Raw genomic sequence first — 18,477 nt, forward strand, 5'->3', positions numbered from 1 at the left:
AGTTCACAATCCCTAACTTGTTCCTCTAACTAACTTGCTGCGCAGCATTAACTAGACAGACTCCTGGCAATGCCTTCGAATATGCTTTAATCACGGCCGGAGGATCTCAGACAAATTTCAGAGCAGCAAAAGGAATACAATAGTTTTTATAGAATAGGAGCATGGCAAAAATGCCATGGAACATTACATAATTTCCCTACAATTTGATTGGTTCTTCATATGCAAACCCTTCTGTTACTAGGTAGAAGCAACTTAAATCTCAAATGATTAAAAAAATAGAAAAGGGTTTGAAGTTAATTTGATTACTCAATGTGTCATGAGACTATGCTAGACAGTATATTTTTGATATTGTCTAGCCAGCATCTCAGAATTTTCCACTGGTTTCGACACAATCTTCTGAGTATATTTTGTTCAAGTAGAATGTTAGGCCTAAAGGAGAAGTAAGGTTAGATGTTAGAGTTATGATTAGTTTGATATACAATTTACTATTTTATTCATTAAAAAATCCATCACACCTGGCAGCAGAATACAGGGTTTTAGTTGTTTTCGCGGATCCGTGTGAATGGGGATCGTTTTGACAATGGTGTCGTCTGTACGTGGAAAACTCAAATGAAAAACTTCTCCGTTTTAAGCATATCGTTGTCGTGTAAACATACCCTTAATAGGCATGTAGACATGGGGTGTTCTCAAATGGAATCTGTAGTGAGGATGTGGCCTTCCTAGACCAGTCCTTTGGAAGCTTGTAGGCTAGAGTCATCCTCAGCATTAAATGCTAGAATGAGACTAGTAATGAGACTACATCTAGTTAAGTGTTTCTCCTCCTCTCCTGGAGGACAACAGCATAAAAGAATCCAATCCCTTCCATCCGTCCATCCAATGTATTTAATGTGTAATTTGGTATACATTTTTTTTTTTTTTAAACCTTTTGCTTACTGATCTTTGTCATCCTCACAATAAGCCTTTATTAAAGTCTGTTTGTTTGCCGTTTCAGACACACTGGACTAGGAAGGGAAAAAAAGAAACCTCCGCACCATTCTGAAACTCCACAGTATATGGAGGAGATGTTTGCAATGAAGCATAAATATTTTATAGCAGACTGTAGTGAAGACGACTGAACATAAATCTGTACCACATATTGTGGTGGTGAGAGAGAGGGAAAAAATGGGGGTAAGCCTGAAGAGTGGAAAAGTGAGAGTCACAATGATGGTGCAAGAAAGAGTAGGGGAATGAGTCGAGAAGACAGAAAGATGAAAGTCACTGCAAGGAAAGTAAAAAATGAAAGAGGAAAGGGAATGAGAGATGTGGGCGACTCACTTAGAGACGGTTGTCATGGTAACAAAATAAAATGGAGAACTCAAAAAGGAGCAATCCAGGGAAGAAGGGCAGACAAACTGTTGCGGACGAGAGAGGTGAACTTGGGCACCGAGGCTTGAGATGTTATCGGCACAGCGCGCCACCTTGCTATACCTCTCAAGTCTGGTGCGAGATTTTACAGAGTCAGGAGTCAAAATAGATTAAAAAAATAAGGTCAAACGTCACTTTAGATGGCTCTTCATGCTTAACGGGATTCGTACAAGAAGGGCATGTTCTTGGATAAACTTCACCCATTTGTTCCTCTCTGATTTTAGAGGTAGTGTTATGGCTACAGTGGTTGACAGTAATATTGTTACATTAGCAACAAAGGATGTTGATCCAGGAATAGTGATGGGAATTGTGAGAAATTTCACCATTCCTTATCAATTCCATTACTGATTCATTTAGTAGTCAAGTCAAGTCACCTTTATTACTATAGCGCTTTATACAATACAGATTGTTTCAAAACAGCTTCACAGTAATGAACAGGAAAATAACGATCAATGATGTAAACTTCATCAGATAAGACAAATTCTAATTCTACTGTAAAGCGGTTCTTCAGAAGATTCAATTATTCAGCTCAAATCATTTCAATGTTGATTCAGTTCAGTTTAATAACTGTAAATTTCATTAATTCAAGTCAGCTATAAGCAGCTCTAAAGAAGAAAAGCTAGGGTGTCATTATTCAGCTCAATTCAGTTCAATGTTGATTCAATTCAGTTAAAAAACAAAGTCGATATTGCAATATTGTTGTACTTGAAGAAGGCCACTTCAGTCAGTGAAAGAGTCCTTCGACTGCTTCACATGAGTACTAAATATGCATAACTGTTCAGGACTGATCTTTTTGGCCAAATAATAGAACTGAGTTAAAAGAGTCAAAATCACATTACCAGTTCATTTAATACATGAAGACAGATTCAGTCAATTAGTCATTAGACCTGTTTATATATGAACTCCTGCATCCAAGAGTCTTTGATCGATTCATTAAAAAGAACTGGCTCAAAATAGTTTTTCTATTTGTTATCACAAAAGCCATTCATTGGTGAATCATGCTACATTGGTTGGGCAGCACTGAAGGAAGAATATAGACGTAAAAAAAAGTTAAAGGAATAGTTCACTTTAAAATGAAAATTCTGTCATCATATACTCACCCTCATGTTGTTTCAAACCTGAATGAATTTCTTTCTTCTGCTGAACACAAAGGAAGATATTTAGAAGAATATCAGTAACCAGACAGTTTCTGGGTCCCATTGACTTCCATAGTATATTTTTTTCCTACTATGGAAGTCAATGGGACCCAGAAACTGTCTGGTTACTGATATTCTTCTAAATATCTTCCTTTGTGTTCAGCAGAAGAAAGAAATTCATTCAGGTTTGAAACAACATGAGTATATGATGACAGAATTTTCATTTTAAAGTGAACTATTCCTTTAATAGAACAGAATGTCATGACAATCTTTTGGTTTCAGTATTTTTTTGTACAAGTTTCTGAATTGCAATATCCAGGAACACGTCCTACTAGTGTAAATCCCACTGTGCAGCTTTTCATGGGCTCATTATTTTGTGCACATGAAACCGTCTCCACAGCTGAATTGCAGCATTTCCTCAGCCAGAAATGGGTGTCCAAGAATATGCACATTTCTGTGTGCATGAGTGTGTGTAAATATAATTTCCTGTAGGAAACAGGAGCAGTGCCAGTACATGTTCCCTCAGTGACATGAGCTCTCAGTGTAGCCGCCTGAGGCCAAGCTTTCAGTTTCCTCTCTCTGAGCCCTTTTTGTCTCAGATCTTCTCTCTCTAACCTGTCTTGCTCTCTTTTAGTTTGTCTTTAAGTCTGTCTTCTCCCTCCCTCTTTTTCTCTCGATAGCCTTACTGCTGTGCTCTCTCTCTCTCTCTGCCCTGTCCTCTCCTGTTGTCTCCCTCTGTTTCTCAGTGTGCACTGCTCTGACAGTTAGCAGAGGCAGCTGTTTACACTCATTTATACCCCAATCATTGTGCTCATTGCTTCAGGCTACTTCTCTATGTGCCCTTTATTTCAACAGAATCCTCATCAATACTGTATACGATAGAGCATAAATCATTGGGAGGCATTCATGTTTCTGAAATAGCTTTATTACCTGGATTCATAACGACAGCTGAACATTCACTATAATAGCTGCTTTAAATAAATGTGCTACTATATTATTTGAAAGGATTTCTGCCCTTCCAAATTGACTATTTGCTCTTCTATATGGTGTCAAAAGGAAGGATTTCAAGGCACAGGCATCCTGCGCTTCACACTGTATGAATTTCCAGTGCAGCTGTACACAAAATGATTGGCTGTATGGGCATTTGAATTCATTGTGTGTTGACAGATGCTCATATTTCTTTATTAGTAGGATTATAGCAACTTTAGTAATGATTATTCATAACGCCCCTGGAGGACTGTAATATTGGACAGTTTAGACAGAGTGATTTGCATATGTTCAGGTTCTGCACCTAAACTAATTTTGATCTGATCACAAAAGCGCCCTTGGCTGTAAGTTGGATATATTAATACAGCCCACGTTGTTATCCCATCTGAAATAATTACATAGGAACTGTTGTAGTAAATGAGTCCAAATATAGGAGATTATCCTGTCAGTCTAATTTATATAATACAGGGGTATTATATAAATTAGACTGACAGGATAATCTCATCAGTGCATCACAGTGACTTTCTTTCATGGGGTTGACTATTTTGGAGAAACTTTTTTTGAAATCGGCGCTCGTTGAGGTCGCCGATGCTCGTTATGGATCAGCAGGCCAGCTACGTGATCTGAGCCTGTTTCGAGCGGTCACAGACACTGCGATATTTTCAAACCTGTTTGATATTATCACCATGTGATCTTGTAGTGCGTGCAATGCAACAACAAGGTGGAACTAATCCAGCCAATCACAGTGCAGATGGTACAAATGGAAAGCTCTCATAATCAATTGCGTGAATTTATTTGAGAACAAGTTTTTTTCCCTCTTTGTTGGTCAGGACTGCCTCTTGACCAAATGTCTTGTAGTTTGTGCACCTCCTCAGCGTTGTGTTGTGTAGTATGCGCGCTGCTATGACAAGACGATGACAGATGACAAGAAAACGTGTTGTGTAGTGTGAGCACCACAGCAGTTCAGGTAGTCTTACAGTCCTGTAGTGTGAACTTGCCCAAAGGGAGACATCAAAAATGTGCACTGTTGGTGTGCCTCCAGGAACACGGTTGGGAAATACTGGTGTTATGTGCATGCAACTAAATGATACCCCAAACAGTCGTGTGGTGGGAGAATAACGTGTAGCGGGAGAATAACGAATAGCGATCCGACGACTTTGAAAATCGTCCAGTGTTTACCCGTCATCACGGTCATCGGCACTCAGATTGTGTCTTTGATAATACACACTACGCAATTGTCACTCACGTGAACGAGCACTGATTTGCCTCCAAATTTCAGGCATTTGTCTTCGATTTCCACAAAACTGTTGGCGAATATGTAAAAACATGCAGTGTACTCCCAGCATAGATTTGTAGATGTAACACGTCTTTGTATATTGTGAATGACTCTATGTCTTTAGTGAATCGGTTGAGTGAATGATTCACCCAGTGACTTAAAAGACTCACTTATCACCACCTAAAAGCGCTGCGATGTAACCAGCAAACTGAACTAATTAGCGAATGAATCTTTTAGGCCACATTTACACTGCAGGTCTTGATGCCCAGTTCCGATTTGTTGACTATGTCTGATTTATTTTGACGACCAGCTTAAAATCATCTTTTAAAAGTGACCCCCATATCTGGTATCTGCATTAAAAGTGAAACAACCAAAGGTAGATGAACTCACCAGGAAAAGCTTAGGCTGAAAAGGAATTAAAAACGGCTCGATTTGCAATGGGCGCTGATGAAATGATAATACAAGCTTTTGGTTTCCGCACCATCTTTAAAAGTCTGCAAAACATTTGGGTTGAGCCTTCTTCCTCCATTGCACCATTGGAAAGAGCCATGTGATCACGGTTGGTCAACACCTGAGTTGCTTTTTCAACAACGTAGGCTACGAGTCGCATTGACATGGGAATATCCGATCTGCCTGCTTACATGGCAGACGCAAATGCACGCAGGCCTATCCGATTCATATCAGATTTATTTCCACATATGAATGAGGACTGAAATCTGAGAATATTGGAATCCATGCTTTTTTCCTGTGTATACACGTTCGTGGGTCATATCCGATCTGTGCCACATGGGAGGAAAAAAATTGGAATTGGGTCACTTTTAATGTAAATGCAGCCTTTGTGAATGCAATATAAGATTAACGACACTAGGACTCGACACCACTAGCTGGTAATCTCACTTTAATTATTACTTGAAATTTTGAAAACCTTTTTATAACGTGCACTATGAAAAGTTATTCTTTATATATATATATATATATATATATATATACACACACACGTGTATATATATATATATATATATATATATATATATATATATATATATATATATATATGTGTGTGTGTGTGTGTGTGTGTGTGTGTGTGTGTATATATATATATATATATATATATATATATATATATATATATATGTGTGTGTGTGTGTGTGTGTATATATATATATGAGATTACTAAAGCAACTGAGAGGTTTTTGCACGACGATACCGGACAGACGTGCAGACCTATACAACATAAGCGTACATATATATGTGTGTGTATATATATATATATATATATATATATGTGTGTGTGTGTGTATATATATATATATGTGTGTGTCTGTGTAAACACACACACACACACACACACACACACACACACACACACAAGTATATTAGTGATCTCTCTCTCTCTCTCTCTCTCTCTCTCTCTCTCTCTCTCTCTCTCTCTCTCTCTCTCTCTCTCTCTCTCTCTCTCTCGCCATACATCAGTATGTGTTTAGCACTGCACGCGCACTGGAGCCCGTGAGCGGAGACGAGGCTCGTTTAGTATTCCGTGCACAAGGCGAAGGAGAGAGAAGGGAGGGAGGGTAGAGAGTGAAATAGAGAAAAAAAACGAGGCTGTGAAGACAGGCGAAAACACAGAAAGAGAGGAAGAAGAGGGGAGCGGAGAGACACCTCCTCTGTCCCTCTCGGTCTACTCTTTGGCATCCGTCTGTCCCAGGTGCGGTATTTCAGCCTTTATCTGTCTTTGGGTGTGCGGGGCGGATGTTATGATGTTGCTGTTGTAACGCGTCGCATGAGAAAAATTATATTTGGATGAATGTAAGCTCGAAGAAGAGAGTGTGCATATAATGTAGAAAGTCGTTCCATTCGAGATCTGCATTGCTTTAAACGGTACAGACTCTCTACGAATTGTTGTGTTAAGGTTATCCATAATATGTCTGTTTGTGCGCGCGCGCTTATGTTGTATAGGTCTGCACGTCTGTCCGGTATCGTCGTGCAAAAACCTCTCAGTTGCTTTAGTAATCTCATTTATCTGTTGCAAAATAATGCATGAATATGAGCTGAGCATCGTGACCTCGCATTTTCAGATGTGCATATGTGTGTGTGTGTGTGTGTGTGTGTGTGCAACAATGTATAGAATGATCATCAGTCAGTTAGACTGTCACTTATGTAATTCTGTTCTTAACTTCTATATTTTCTACTCTACATGCCTAATCTGCTCATGCATATGTAATATGCACGAGGCAAGAATGTGAAATGTACATATGAAGCTGCTTCCCTCCTCTTCAACCCCTTATCAGTGTTCCTTCCCCTCCAAACCCCACCCCTCCCCACAGTCTTCAAAGGCAGGCTTACATGGGCTTCTTTCAGGCACAGGACCATAATTATGCAAATATTAATACGTCCATATGGAACCGTCACAGGAATCCTCTCTCTGTCGCTCACTGACAGCATATAACGGCATTCGTAAAAGCCATATGAGGGGGCGATTAATTCCCCCCACAATGTGACGGAGCGGGTGATGACGTTGCCTGGCTGTCGGGCTGCCGAGAGCTTCCCTCTACACTCTTATCTGTGTGGGAGCTGAATCTTAAGGGCTGGCGCAGAACGTCACCAGTATCCCAGGGTTCCTCGCACTGCTCACTGCTCTTTCTTTTGCCTGTGTTTTCCCGTGTGATGTTATAGATGATTTAGATACTCTGAGGGCCTGGACAGAGGAGTGCGGGAGAGAGAGAAAAAAAAGGCTAAGGATGGGAGGGAATAACCAGGCCCACATGAAACCTGCAGGTTTACTCAGAATTGGGATGTGTGCCATTCATATAGTTCTAGAACCTTCCCACACCCCCCATTGCGGATTTGTTTATTAAATACTTGGACTAATTTGATTATTCTTGTGCTTTATGTTTGAATGTATTCCATAGAAATCCCCAAAATCCATGCAGAAAAAGTCTGCAGATTCCATCTGGGCCTGAGGGTAACTTGCAGCAGAGTTTCACCGCAATAGCCACGTGCAGGTTAGACTGTTTTTGTCAAAGAAACAGGACTAAACTCTTTTTAGACACTGAAAACAATGTTACGACATGCTCTAAGCTACCTCAGCTTGCAACCACAAGCCGCAAAGGCCCAAGGTATCCTTTTTTACAGTGATATGTAATATCACCCCTGTCTTTGGCCAGTGGCAGAGGTCCGGTTGTGTAAATGACAGCAGCTGTTGGCAGGGCAGTTTTGATGTGTGTTTAGTGGCCAGTGAATACGCTGGACACAGGAGGGGATGGAGAAAGTGTCCAGGAACTCACATCATTGTGGCAGATATGAGCAAGACGATGAGATGACGCAGTGATCTGGCTGAGTGTTCCTAAGTAGAGGTTGTGGCCGCACTGAAGGCCGTTTAGCCTGGTTTCCTCTCCCAGTGCAATGTGGAATGGTACAAAAGAGGCAACAAAAGAGGAAGGAAGGGTTAGAAAAGCAAGAGAGCATTGGAGGGAGGGAGATGAAGAGAAATTGCTACATGAGTCTACTAAAACTGCGTTGTTATCATTTATTCATTCATTCCCACTTTGCAGGAAGTCTGGAAACACTTTGCTTTGAAGCCAGAGGGGTAAAGAAAATTACTGTTATCTTCCAACAGGTTTTAAAAAACAAAAACACACCATCCTTACAGAAAACAAAAGCAGATTAGACTCCCGATGACATTGCAGATAAGACCACAGGCATGGGGGTGATACAGTGAGTGAGAGAAAAAAGGGAACGTAAAAGAATGAGAGAAAGAAAAACCACAACTGCTTCATTAAGAAATTACTCTAATATCCTATTGGTTATACTTAATGGATTTACATCCCTTGTCAATAGAAGTGTTCAAATTCATAGCCTCAGTAGAGAAGAAAAGGATTAGCCATCATTTTTATTTTACAATTAGTCTCAGTCACATCTATCAATTTCAGGGGAATAAGGGAAGTTGTAAGGCAGGTTTCCATTGAGTAAAGAGGAAAGACGGGAAAACTTCAAAAGGAGGCAGGGGACTGTGGAAACTACAAATGCTTTGTACATAACAAAATGTTAAATGTGCCTCATATTTGCCTGATATTCTCAGTTTATCCTAATGGCTTTTTGAGGTATATTTAATATTTACAGTATCTGATCAAATTGATATTTAGGCTGCTATTGAAACCAGACTATAGATATATATAGTTTATATTTATTTAGTTTCGAAATTTTCATATGCGTTTTTTCACATTCGTCATTCGGTGGCTCTGAATTGTCAAAACACCTCTCAAAATGCTTGCTTAAGAGATGCGAAAAATGCAGAAAAATGAAACCCGATTCAAATTTTTTTACGAGGCAGTGTGTAAACGTGATTGACACAACCTGAGGTTGTATTTATTTTTTAACGTGAAAATTTCGGACGAGAATTTCGGACTCAGTGTGCAAGGACCTTAAGAAGAGAGTTTACCAATAGATTGACATAATTTATTATAATTAAGTATTGTTATTATAAACAACAATAATAATTCTAATTATTATTATTATTATTATTGTTTCCTTTAAAAAATAAACCAAGCAACATTGCTTAATCTGAATGCATTTTTGATGTGTAGATGACTGAATTTTCAGTTTGAAGCCATAATTGTCCTGTTTAAATATTAAAGGACAAATCATTTTTAAAAGTTGCATTTGGAGATGGATTAGATGGATCAGAGATAGTTAGGATCCCATGACAGCTCTGATTTCCAAAACACAGCAACTGAAACATCTGATTATATTTATATTTCTGTATATTTAAACACTAGATTTGACACTGGAAAACGGGCCAAAGAGCCGCAATACTGAAGCAGTTCCAAACAAAAAATAGAGGAATTTTATTCGCTATAAAGTTTTATCCGTGTACGTTCTCACTAAAATGTATCATAATGTGTATGGTTTGTGTGATGTTTATATATTTGATCCTGCGTGTCTTCATCTTCTGCCAGATTCTTAAAGAATGGAGGACACTGCTTCCAGCTATTTTGAGATTTGTCATCTTTTGCAGACTTTACAGCAACTTAACCATTAGCCTACAAACTGGTAAACCTAAATAGGCCACCGGACATTGCCTGCGGGACAAAACGAATTGCATCATTCTTCATTGGCTTGAATAATTTCACCTCAGGGCCGAGGACAGAACCTCAGACCCATCTGCCCTCTGCTGTAGATACAGGCAGTGACCTGAGTGACTGCTGCTGATCTGTGGTGTTGACACATCTCAACCTAAGACACCTGACAGTTATGTAGTGAATGCCAGGTGTCTTATGTATGAACAGTCAGCGATATTATCATTGTCAGTACTTGCGTTATGATAACACACATTTGTGAGTGCTAGCTGCCGTTTTTTAGAGGTTATTAGGACCTGTTGTATCGTAGGATGGCCTCATTTGTCACGCTTTATCATGTCCACCAAAGCGGTCTGCAAATCCGCTTGAATGGATCAAACTGGTGGAAATAGACTAATTACAAGTTTAAAATTAATCCACTCGGACATCATCGCTTTCAGTCACGTCCGTGAAATGAAATGACAATCTGTGAGCCATTTTTAGAGGCCACGCAGATTTTAGATTAAACCACTTTGCCTGTGACCTTTATTACGTGCAGCATTTTACAAGGATTTATAGACTAATAGTCAAAAAAGGTGATTATTAATGATTGGCAAACTACAAAATAACAAAACAAAATATGCTTTTTTTTACTCTTATTGTAGTTTTTTAGTACTGAAAAATGTTCAAATTGTTTTGTAAAATGTGTTTGATTTATTTTACTTTTTGATTTTTGGTCAGCATTTGTGGTCATCTCTTCTGCTTTGGGACCGCTTTCTGTTGTCTGTCATTCAATGACACAGCGACCTGATCTAGTCTTTCTGCTTTCCGGTTTAAACTGGACATCTAGGTGTTGTATGAATTGTCTAGACACCAAACAGAGCTGCAACCTTCAAATGTGTACGTATGTAATGGCAATGCAATTATTGCCATTTTGATGGATGTCACTGAACATTGACCTTTCCGGTTGTGTGTGTCTGTGTACATATCCATGTAATCATTGCATTTTATTATAGATTTTCATCTGTAATGTGTGATTGGACAGGGGCTTTTGTGGCCTTTTTGACATGATTGGACTGTGGCAATTCCACCTGGCTTGCATGTGATTGGACAGTGACCATACAGGTTCCTGGGGTCCCTGTTGTGGGATAATGCTTTTCCTGGAGCTATTGATTGAGACCTGGGCAGCAGTCAATGGAATGTCTGAGATGGGTTTCATGTTCTGTTGGCCGATTGTTTCATGTCGGTGTCACTTGCATGGATTTTACCACCACATTATTCTATTCCTGCTTTTTTTCAAGACGCACATCCTATAATACCCCAGAGCGTCAGTGTAGTTTTATTACAGTATATCAATTGAAAATTCATATCCTCTAGAAATTTACACTAGCATCAAGATGCTTTTTCTGTCTAGACTTCAATGCCACATGTTATATGCCCTTTTCTGTGACTGACTTCCTTTTCTTCTCAAGCTTGATAGTTTATGTCTCTCTCTTGCTTTCTCTTTCATTGGCTCTTTCTCTCACCTGCCTCCCGTTTCCATTCCTCTCTAACTTTGTTCTGAATCGATCTGGCATTTCTGGACAGTGACACTGTAGTTTGCTGCCAGACGGCCATCTTTCACATTGAGATATGCAGCATTTTTAAGTCAAACCTTGACAGATTTACAGGCCGAGCCATTGGTGAAGAGTGCAGACAGGAGTTTTTTGTGGGGAGAGGGGGTGCTTTTTTATGGGCTAATCTGAAGCTTATTTTTTACAATGGACCGAAGATCTGAGATGGACAGATAAATGGACCTCAATCTGTTTTGGGTTTCCTTTAGACGATGTTCCAGAGTGATAGACCGCTCAGACACGCTGATTAGGCAGCTTAGAGGAGAGGGCCAAGTGTGTGGGTGAACATCTTGACCTGAGTCCTGCCCAGAATGACTTATAGCTGTACTTAAGGCTTTGACTGATTGATTGATTGATTGATTGATTGATAGATCGGAGCAGAGAAGACGGACGGAAAAGATGCAGCTTGCTGGAAAGAAACAATCCACCAAAGACCAATGACATTTTACAGACCTAAAAAGCATGAAAAGATAGTCTATCAGGATGATAGATGGATGATCGGTTCAATAAGAGGAGGTGTCCCGTCAACCAGTGAAACAGATCGGCCTTCTTGAGCGATTTTGGCAGCATGAAATACTCTCAGATGAAAGCACACGATCATTAAATTGATTCACATATCGATAGATTTGCACAGTTTTTCTGGGCTTGCACTGTTTTAGCTGATGCAGAGAGGGGATGAAGGATGGACGGAAGGGTGAAAAGAAACACTTGGAGGAGGGCTGAGACAAGGAGCGAAAGAGAATGGAAATGAAAGGTGGAGCTTTGACCTGGTTTTGTGAGACAGAATGAGCACAGAACTATGGAAGAATACTGAGAGATCTCATAGATACAGAAGAACCCCATGCTGACAAATTATACACCTTACCAGATGAATCGCTACAACACGTTTTATTTCTCAATGGCGTCTGCATGTATCAAACCACAGATTCGTTACTTGTATTGTAGGTTCTTCATAATTCTCCTTAAAAGGAATGTCAAAAATCATAAAGTTTTGATCATTGTATACTAGATAGCGAAAATGTAATTACTACAGTATGTTAGCATACTGCATTGATGTCCTTTTTATGTATATATAAAAAAAAGTGCAGGTAGCAGTACTCCGTGTAGATTTGATCTTTATTCTAATCCATCAATGAAAAGCTTCTTGGAATTTCAAATTGATGAACTATGATGAACTACATCATCTAGTGCAGTCGTGTTGAAGTAATAAAATGTTGTGAATATTGGCCTATTTAACATGAACCTTAAATGCTTTTATCCTCCACATGAGGGTTCAAAATTTGCCCATTCAAAAGCATAAAAATACAAGGTTTGTTTTATTAGTTTATGCTCTTCATCTGCAGTGTGAGAACTGTTCTTATTGGCTGTGTTGTGCACAAAAGGACATCAATGTCGTGTCACGGCCCATTTTTGCAGACAAATTGCCTGTCACTTGAATCTTGTGGTGTTGCACCCTGTTAGGACACAGTGTTAACCTTAAATGTGAAGTGTGTCTACCAAACTTCAATGTTAAAAAACGTACTTTATTTTCTGTCATTCTTTTTTGCAAGGGCACTTCTTACGATTATTTAAAAGTTTGAGGTCAGTATTTTTTTTAAAAGTAAATTAACTTTATTCGGCAAGAATGAGGGATGAGGAGGGGGGAGGGTCGAGCTTGCCTCCGTTTTGTTTGACAATACTTCGAACGTCAACAAGAAGTGACGTCACCCAACATCGCTTAGAGCACCTTTACGTTTTTTACATAAGGTTAATTCAGTGCCATTTAGTTGAATCAGGTTAACATTCTTAATTTTGTCCAAAAATTATGTTAAATTATCCTAAAATTAATATCTAATAAAAAATAAAACAAATAACCCAGTGTCACTGATTCGGTTATTTAGTGAATGCACTTAATTCATGTTTTTTTGTTTTTGTTTTTTGTTTTACAAATGTTATCTAATGAGAATAACTCTGTATAGACTCTTATTGTATTAGCCAGAGGATGGTTTTGCCCATAGTTGTTTTTAAACCATTTTAATTCCTTTTAGCAGGTCCTTAACCCAAGCACATGCTCTACACTTCATGGTATCCCCCCAAAAACACTAACATAACAGAAACTCTTTTAAATGTAAACATAAAATCTAAAATCATTCATGTACTCTCAACTCAAATGGATTTAGTGACTGAAAATAATTGAGTGAACTTGATTTAAGTAAATTGAATAAACATTGACCAACTTAATTGAAACATGTTCTTTCAAAGTAAAAACATTAATAAAAACCATTTCAAGTCTGTTTAACACAATGTAATCCTGTTTGAACGAGAAACCTAATACAATGGCGTTAAATCAAAATGAATTGTTTAAATAAAGTGAACGGTATTAGAATGATTTCTGAAGGATCATGTGACACTAAAGACTGGAGTAATGATGCTGAAAATGTATGCAGTTTAGTGGTGCAGAAATAACACACTTCAAACAAACTGAATTGGGGAAAAAAGATCCCATCATTATTGATCAAATCGATAATTTCGCCCAAAACTCACACCATTGGTTGAGCCAATATGTCGAGCAGCTCAAATTAGCAATACAAGTTTAGCATCGTTAATGGAGTAGAAATTATACTTCACCTTTAATCTTCAGAGTATCAAACAACAACAGCTTACCAAGATAAACTTGTTCCCGAGATGCACTGTACAAAGAGAGCCGTTTGTCTTTGGGAAGAAATAGATGTCCAAAATGAAAAGTTCTTCTTTGCATGCTATTGAGCTCTGCAAGCCCAGCGGGTTGCCTTTATAATTTAACCATAATTTTACAGCACATTTTTATGATGTGTGCCTCATTTTCTCTCTCGCTCTCTCTTCCTCTCTTTTCAGGCAATTTCAAAGCTCCTGTAGAACATTCCAGAAATACAGCCATGGACCATAATGAACATTAAAGCTTGAATGAAAAAACAAAGAGAGAAATCTAGTGGAAATACACCATACGTCTCAGATTTTACCCTGCCCTGATGCTGCTTTAAGGACCGAGCCTGCAAACACTCTTCTCTTCCCTGACTGATGAATTAACTGAGAGTAATAGCCCACAAAATCTAGGCTATGCTTTCTGAACAACAGACTTAAATATAGTCTCGCTGTTTATCCATTGAAGAAAACATTTCTCTGAATTGAATTCCCTTCTTCTTCACCATGACAAGGACTCAGGGATGTCATTGCTGTCCTTTATAACAAGTATGTGCACAAAAAACAACTCATGAGCAATGCACATACAATTGAATAATGGATTTTTCACTGTTTTAATTTTACTTCATAAATGTATGCAATGTCTTCTCCCTTGCTCTCATTCCTTCTTTTTTCCCCTCTCTCCTGTTTCCCCCCCAGGAGCCTATGTTATTATTGAAAAGAGAGATTGTGGCTCACTTACCAATGGGTTTAGCAACTATTAAAAGTTTCAATTAACAGTCATAAAGAGACTGTCTCAGGTCCTTGTTGAAACATTGTCCTTCAGAATCGAAAACGAGTCCCTGTTTTATCAGAATCCTACAGTAGAAAGTGGCCAGACACACCCTCTTCGCTCAGGCGCCGTCCGGTTGGTGTGGGCGGTGAGGGCTGCGGCACGATTGGTTGAGTGCAGGGTGGGTGTGCGATGCGGATTGGAGGATGTCGGGGGACTGGGAAGACGACCTTTGTAAGAAGGCGTTGGTGCTGGTGGAGGAACTGTGCTTCCGGTCTGGAGGCTTCAGCCAGAGTGCGAGTTGCCAAGAATTCAGCTACATGATGAGAGGACCTAACAGACAGATGAACACAGGTAAGAACACAGCAAAACCTGTTAAAGGGATGGCTGATCCAGAAATAAGCATTTTGTCATCATTTACTGGACTTCATGTTGTTACGAACCAATATGGCTTACTATCTTGCCCAAGAAACACAAAAGAAGATGTATAGGTCACTGTTGTCCATGCAACAATTGATGGGGACTGGAGCTTTCAAACTACAGAAAGGACATAAAAGCTTCATAAAAGTGGTCCTTTTGACTTATATGCTAAGTCTTCTAAAGTTTCACAGAAGAAAGACAGTCTTAAGGCCCTTTCACACCAAGGACGATAACGATAAAGGTTCCAGCTGATTGACTGAAACATTGACAGCCAATCAGAATCCATCCTGCTTTAAATATCTCGAGCATTTAAAGTTACAGACGACAAAACTGCAGCACACACTAGAATAAACAGAACAATATCGCCCACTGGTGTGAACACTAAGATAGTTGTTATGTTTATCGTTATCGTTCTTGGTGTGAACGGCCCTTTACAGGTTTGGAAAGGCAGGAGGGTGGTAAAATGATAGAATTTTCACTTATGGGTGCAGTATTGATTTAAAGCCTATTCATAGCATGAATTGCTATGATTTATATCCCAACTTCTAACCAAAATATTAAAATGAATTGGATTGATTTGGTTTTGGCCTTCATCTTAACAAGAACTCATGGATGTTCACAAAAACAATGCGTGAGCAATGCACATACAATTCAGTAATGAAAATAGAGATTGTTGCTCACTTTACCAGTGGGTTTAGCAACCCTTAAAAGTTTCAATTAATGATCATAAAGAGACCATCTCAGCTCCTTGTTGAAACATTATTCTTCAGAATCCAAAACGGTTTAATAAAAAAATGGTGACAACAAATGACGTCTGTAGCTTACAAAAAGGACACAAAAGCAGTGGTCCATATGACTTATATGCTAAATCTTGTGTGTTAAGGGTTTGGAAAGCCATGAGGGTGGTAAATGGATGACAGAATTTTCATTTATGCTCAACTATTGCTTTAAACCTTTTCAAAGCATGAATTGCTATGATTTATGTCCAACTTCTAACCAAAATATTGACTTCAGCCAGACATATGGCCTCTAAGGGTAATTTTCATCATCAGCCCACCTCACTGAGCTATGAGACCAAGAAAGAGCCTCACTGGTGAAAGCTGCTCGTTCATATAATTGTGCCTGGCCTTTTTTATTTGTATTCACACCACAGGTGCTATGGTTGGATGCTGTGTTCAGAGTGAGACTGTCCTGTTTACAGATTTAGTCATTATTGTTTCAATTCCCAAGTGTCCAGTGATTGAAATTGAATTGGACTTGCATTCTGTTTAATATGAAATGGCACAACCACAGGTAATTGAAATAGCTCTAAGCTCCTTGTGAAAAGAGGGGGAAGGAATGAAGCTGCACATGCTTACCTTCATCATAGGGTCTCCAAACACCCTAAAATCACCCAAATGGATTCCAGAGAGAGGTTTCATCAAGAGAATCATCATCTTTTTTTTATTTATTAAAGGGCTAGTTTACCCAAAAATGAAAATGTTGTAATCATTTGTAAACCTGTGTGACTTTATTTCTTCAATGGACACAAAAGATGATATTTAGAAAATATATGTCCATATAGTGAGGGGTCCAGTGTTGTTTTGGAGCCCATTGACTTTCATTGTATGTACAATAACATTTGAAACATTCTTTTAAAAATTCTCCTTTTGTGTTCTGCAGAATAAAAAGTCATACAGGTTTGGAACAGCATGAGGATAAGTAAATGATTTTTGGGTGAACTATACCTTTACTATCCCCCAAAAAACACTTTTTTTTCTTGTAAAAAATTTATTTAAGCTCAAGCAAGGGTTTAATTTCTGGAGCATGTCAAAACCAAAACGCTGTTGAATGTTATAGTGCACGCAAGATGTTTTGCTTAGTTTTATTATAATAAATCCCACCATTTTGAATGAATTCTGGACATTTGCTTATCTTAACAGGTTTTCACATAATGACTAATTGTCGGTCATTAGTTAAGGCAGCGCTGGATTGAATCTGGCATTTGGTATCATGAAAGATATGCTAGAAGCAGTGTCCAAAATCACATTTAGATTTTACAATTTAGCAGGGGCTTTTAGCCAATAGCAATTTACAAATGTAAATAACCCAAGCAATTCATCTAAGGAAGAACGCAATGCAAAAAGTGCTACTATACCAAATTTCCAAGCAGTGCAACATTGTGCAGGAAAATTGTCACTCAGGAAGCTCAAAATGTGAGTGAAAATGGCTTTCTTGAATTGAAAAATTAAAAAACTTGGCAGTGGCCAGTAACTTTATAAGGCACTTATAATACATGATTTAAAATCGATTGTATGAATGATAGTCTGACCCTCACTTATGCAAGCGAAGCAAACGATTCGAGTGAAAGACGTACAAACCGTCTGCTAAAGAAAATCGGAAAGCTCTTAAAGTAGCTAAGGGAAAGTCTGGTTCATGATGTTGTTTTGCTGAATGCATTGCGGTGACATGCATAGCTGAGCAGGACGGCCAGCTTACCATATTATTAATTAGTGGGAAACTGAGGGAAGCTGCCCAAGGCTCTTTAAACTCTTCTGTACTCACAGTATGGCCCATATGTGCACTATAGCAGAAGGGTAGTCATGCTGTCAAGCATAGTGTAACAAGGTGAAACAGACTATTTTTAAGCCTGGGGTCTCTGTCTAAGCCATGGCCAGTTACCGCTTAGGTGTACTATAGGATTGAACATTTCAATTTGGATTTGCTGCTTTATCCAGAGACATTTTGCCACTCTCCATTTTATATCAAAGTGTATTTATTAATACTCAGGATGAAAACCAAAAGTGACTCTTACATTTGATTTCTCCCCTACTGCATGGTTTTAAATCACAGCGAGAGTGAAATTATGTGAATGCTTTTATTTGCTGATGGAATAAAAACTAAAGATTAGACCGACTGTGTTCGGCATCTGGGGCAGGTTGCACCAACCACTAGGTCTAGTTGTAGCATAAAGGAGCACTTAACAAATTACTCACTTACTAAATATTTGTTGAAATAAACTGAAATTCAAGACGACTTTTAATTTTGGTAAATGTCAAATTACTGCACGGACAGCTTACAAATTACTAGCTACTCTTGCTTTAGGAAGGATTGATGCAACCAAATTACGTATACTCAGTTCAGACTGTGATGGGCTGGTGCAACCCTACCCAGCTCT

The 18,477-nt window shown here is 38.8% G+C and overlaps 1 protein-coding gene across 2 annotated transcripts in view; it reads left to right on the forward strand.

The window, feature by feature from the left end:
- The first annotated feature begins 6,342 nt into the window (after window positions 1-6,342).
- The window catches only part of syt3 (synaptotagmin III), a 37,569-nt gene continuing 25,434 nt past the window's right edge, over window positions 6,343-18,477 (forward strand). The window contains exons 1-3 of one of the 2 annotated variants that reach the window (XM_079875016.1): window positions 6,343-6,508; window positions 14,324-14,677; window positions 14,828-15,254. In XM_079875016.1, the coding sequence (XP_079731142.1) occupies window positions 15,107-15,254 (148 nt within the window). In that variant the 5' untranslated portion in view covers window positions 6,343-6,508; window positions 14,324-14,677; window positions 14,828-15,106. The remainder of the gene's footprint in view (window positions 6,509-14,323; window positions 14,678-14,827; window positions 15,255-18,477) is intronic. The other variant, XM_079875017.1, reaches the window with a different exon arrangement.

This window comes from Squalius cephalus (genome assembly GCF_949319135.1).
Source record: "Squalius cephalus genome assembly, chromosome: 1".
Taxonomy (NCBI): Eukaryota; Metazoa; Chordata; class Actinopteri; order Cypriniformes; family Leuciscidae; genus Squalius; species Squalius cephalus.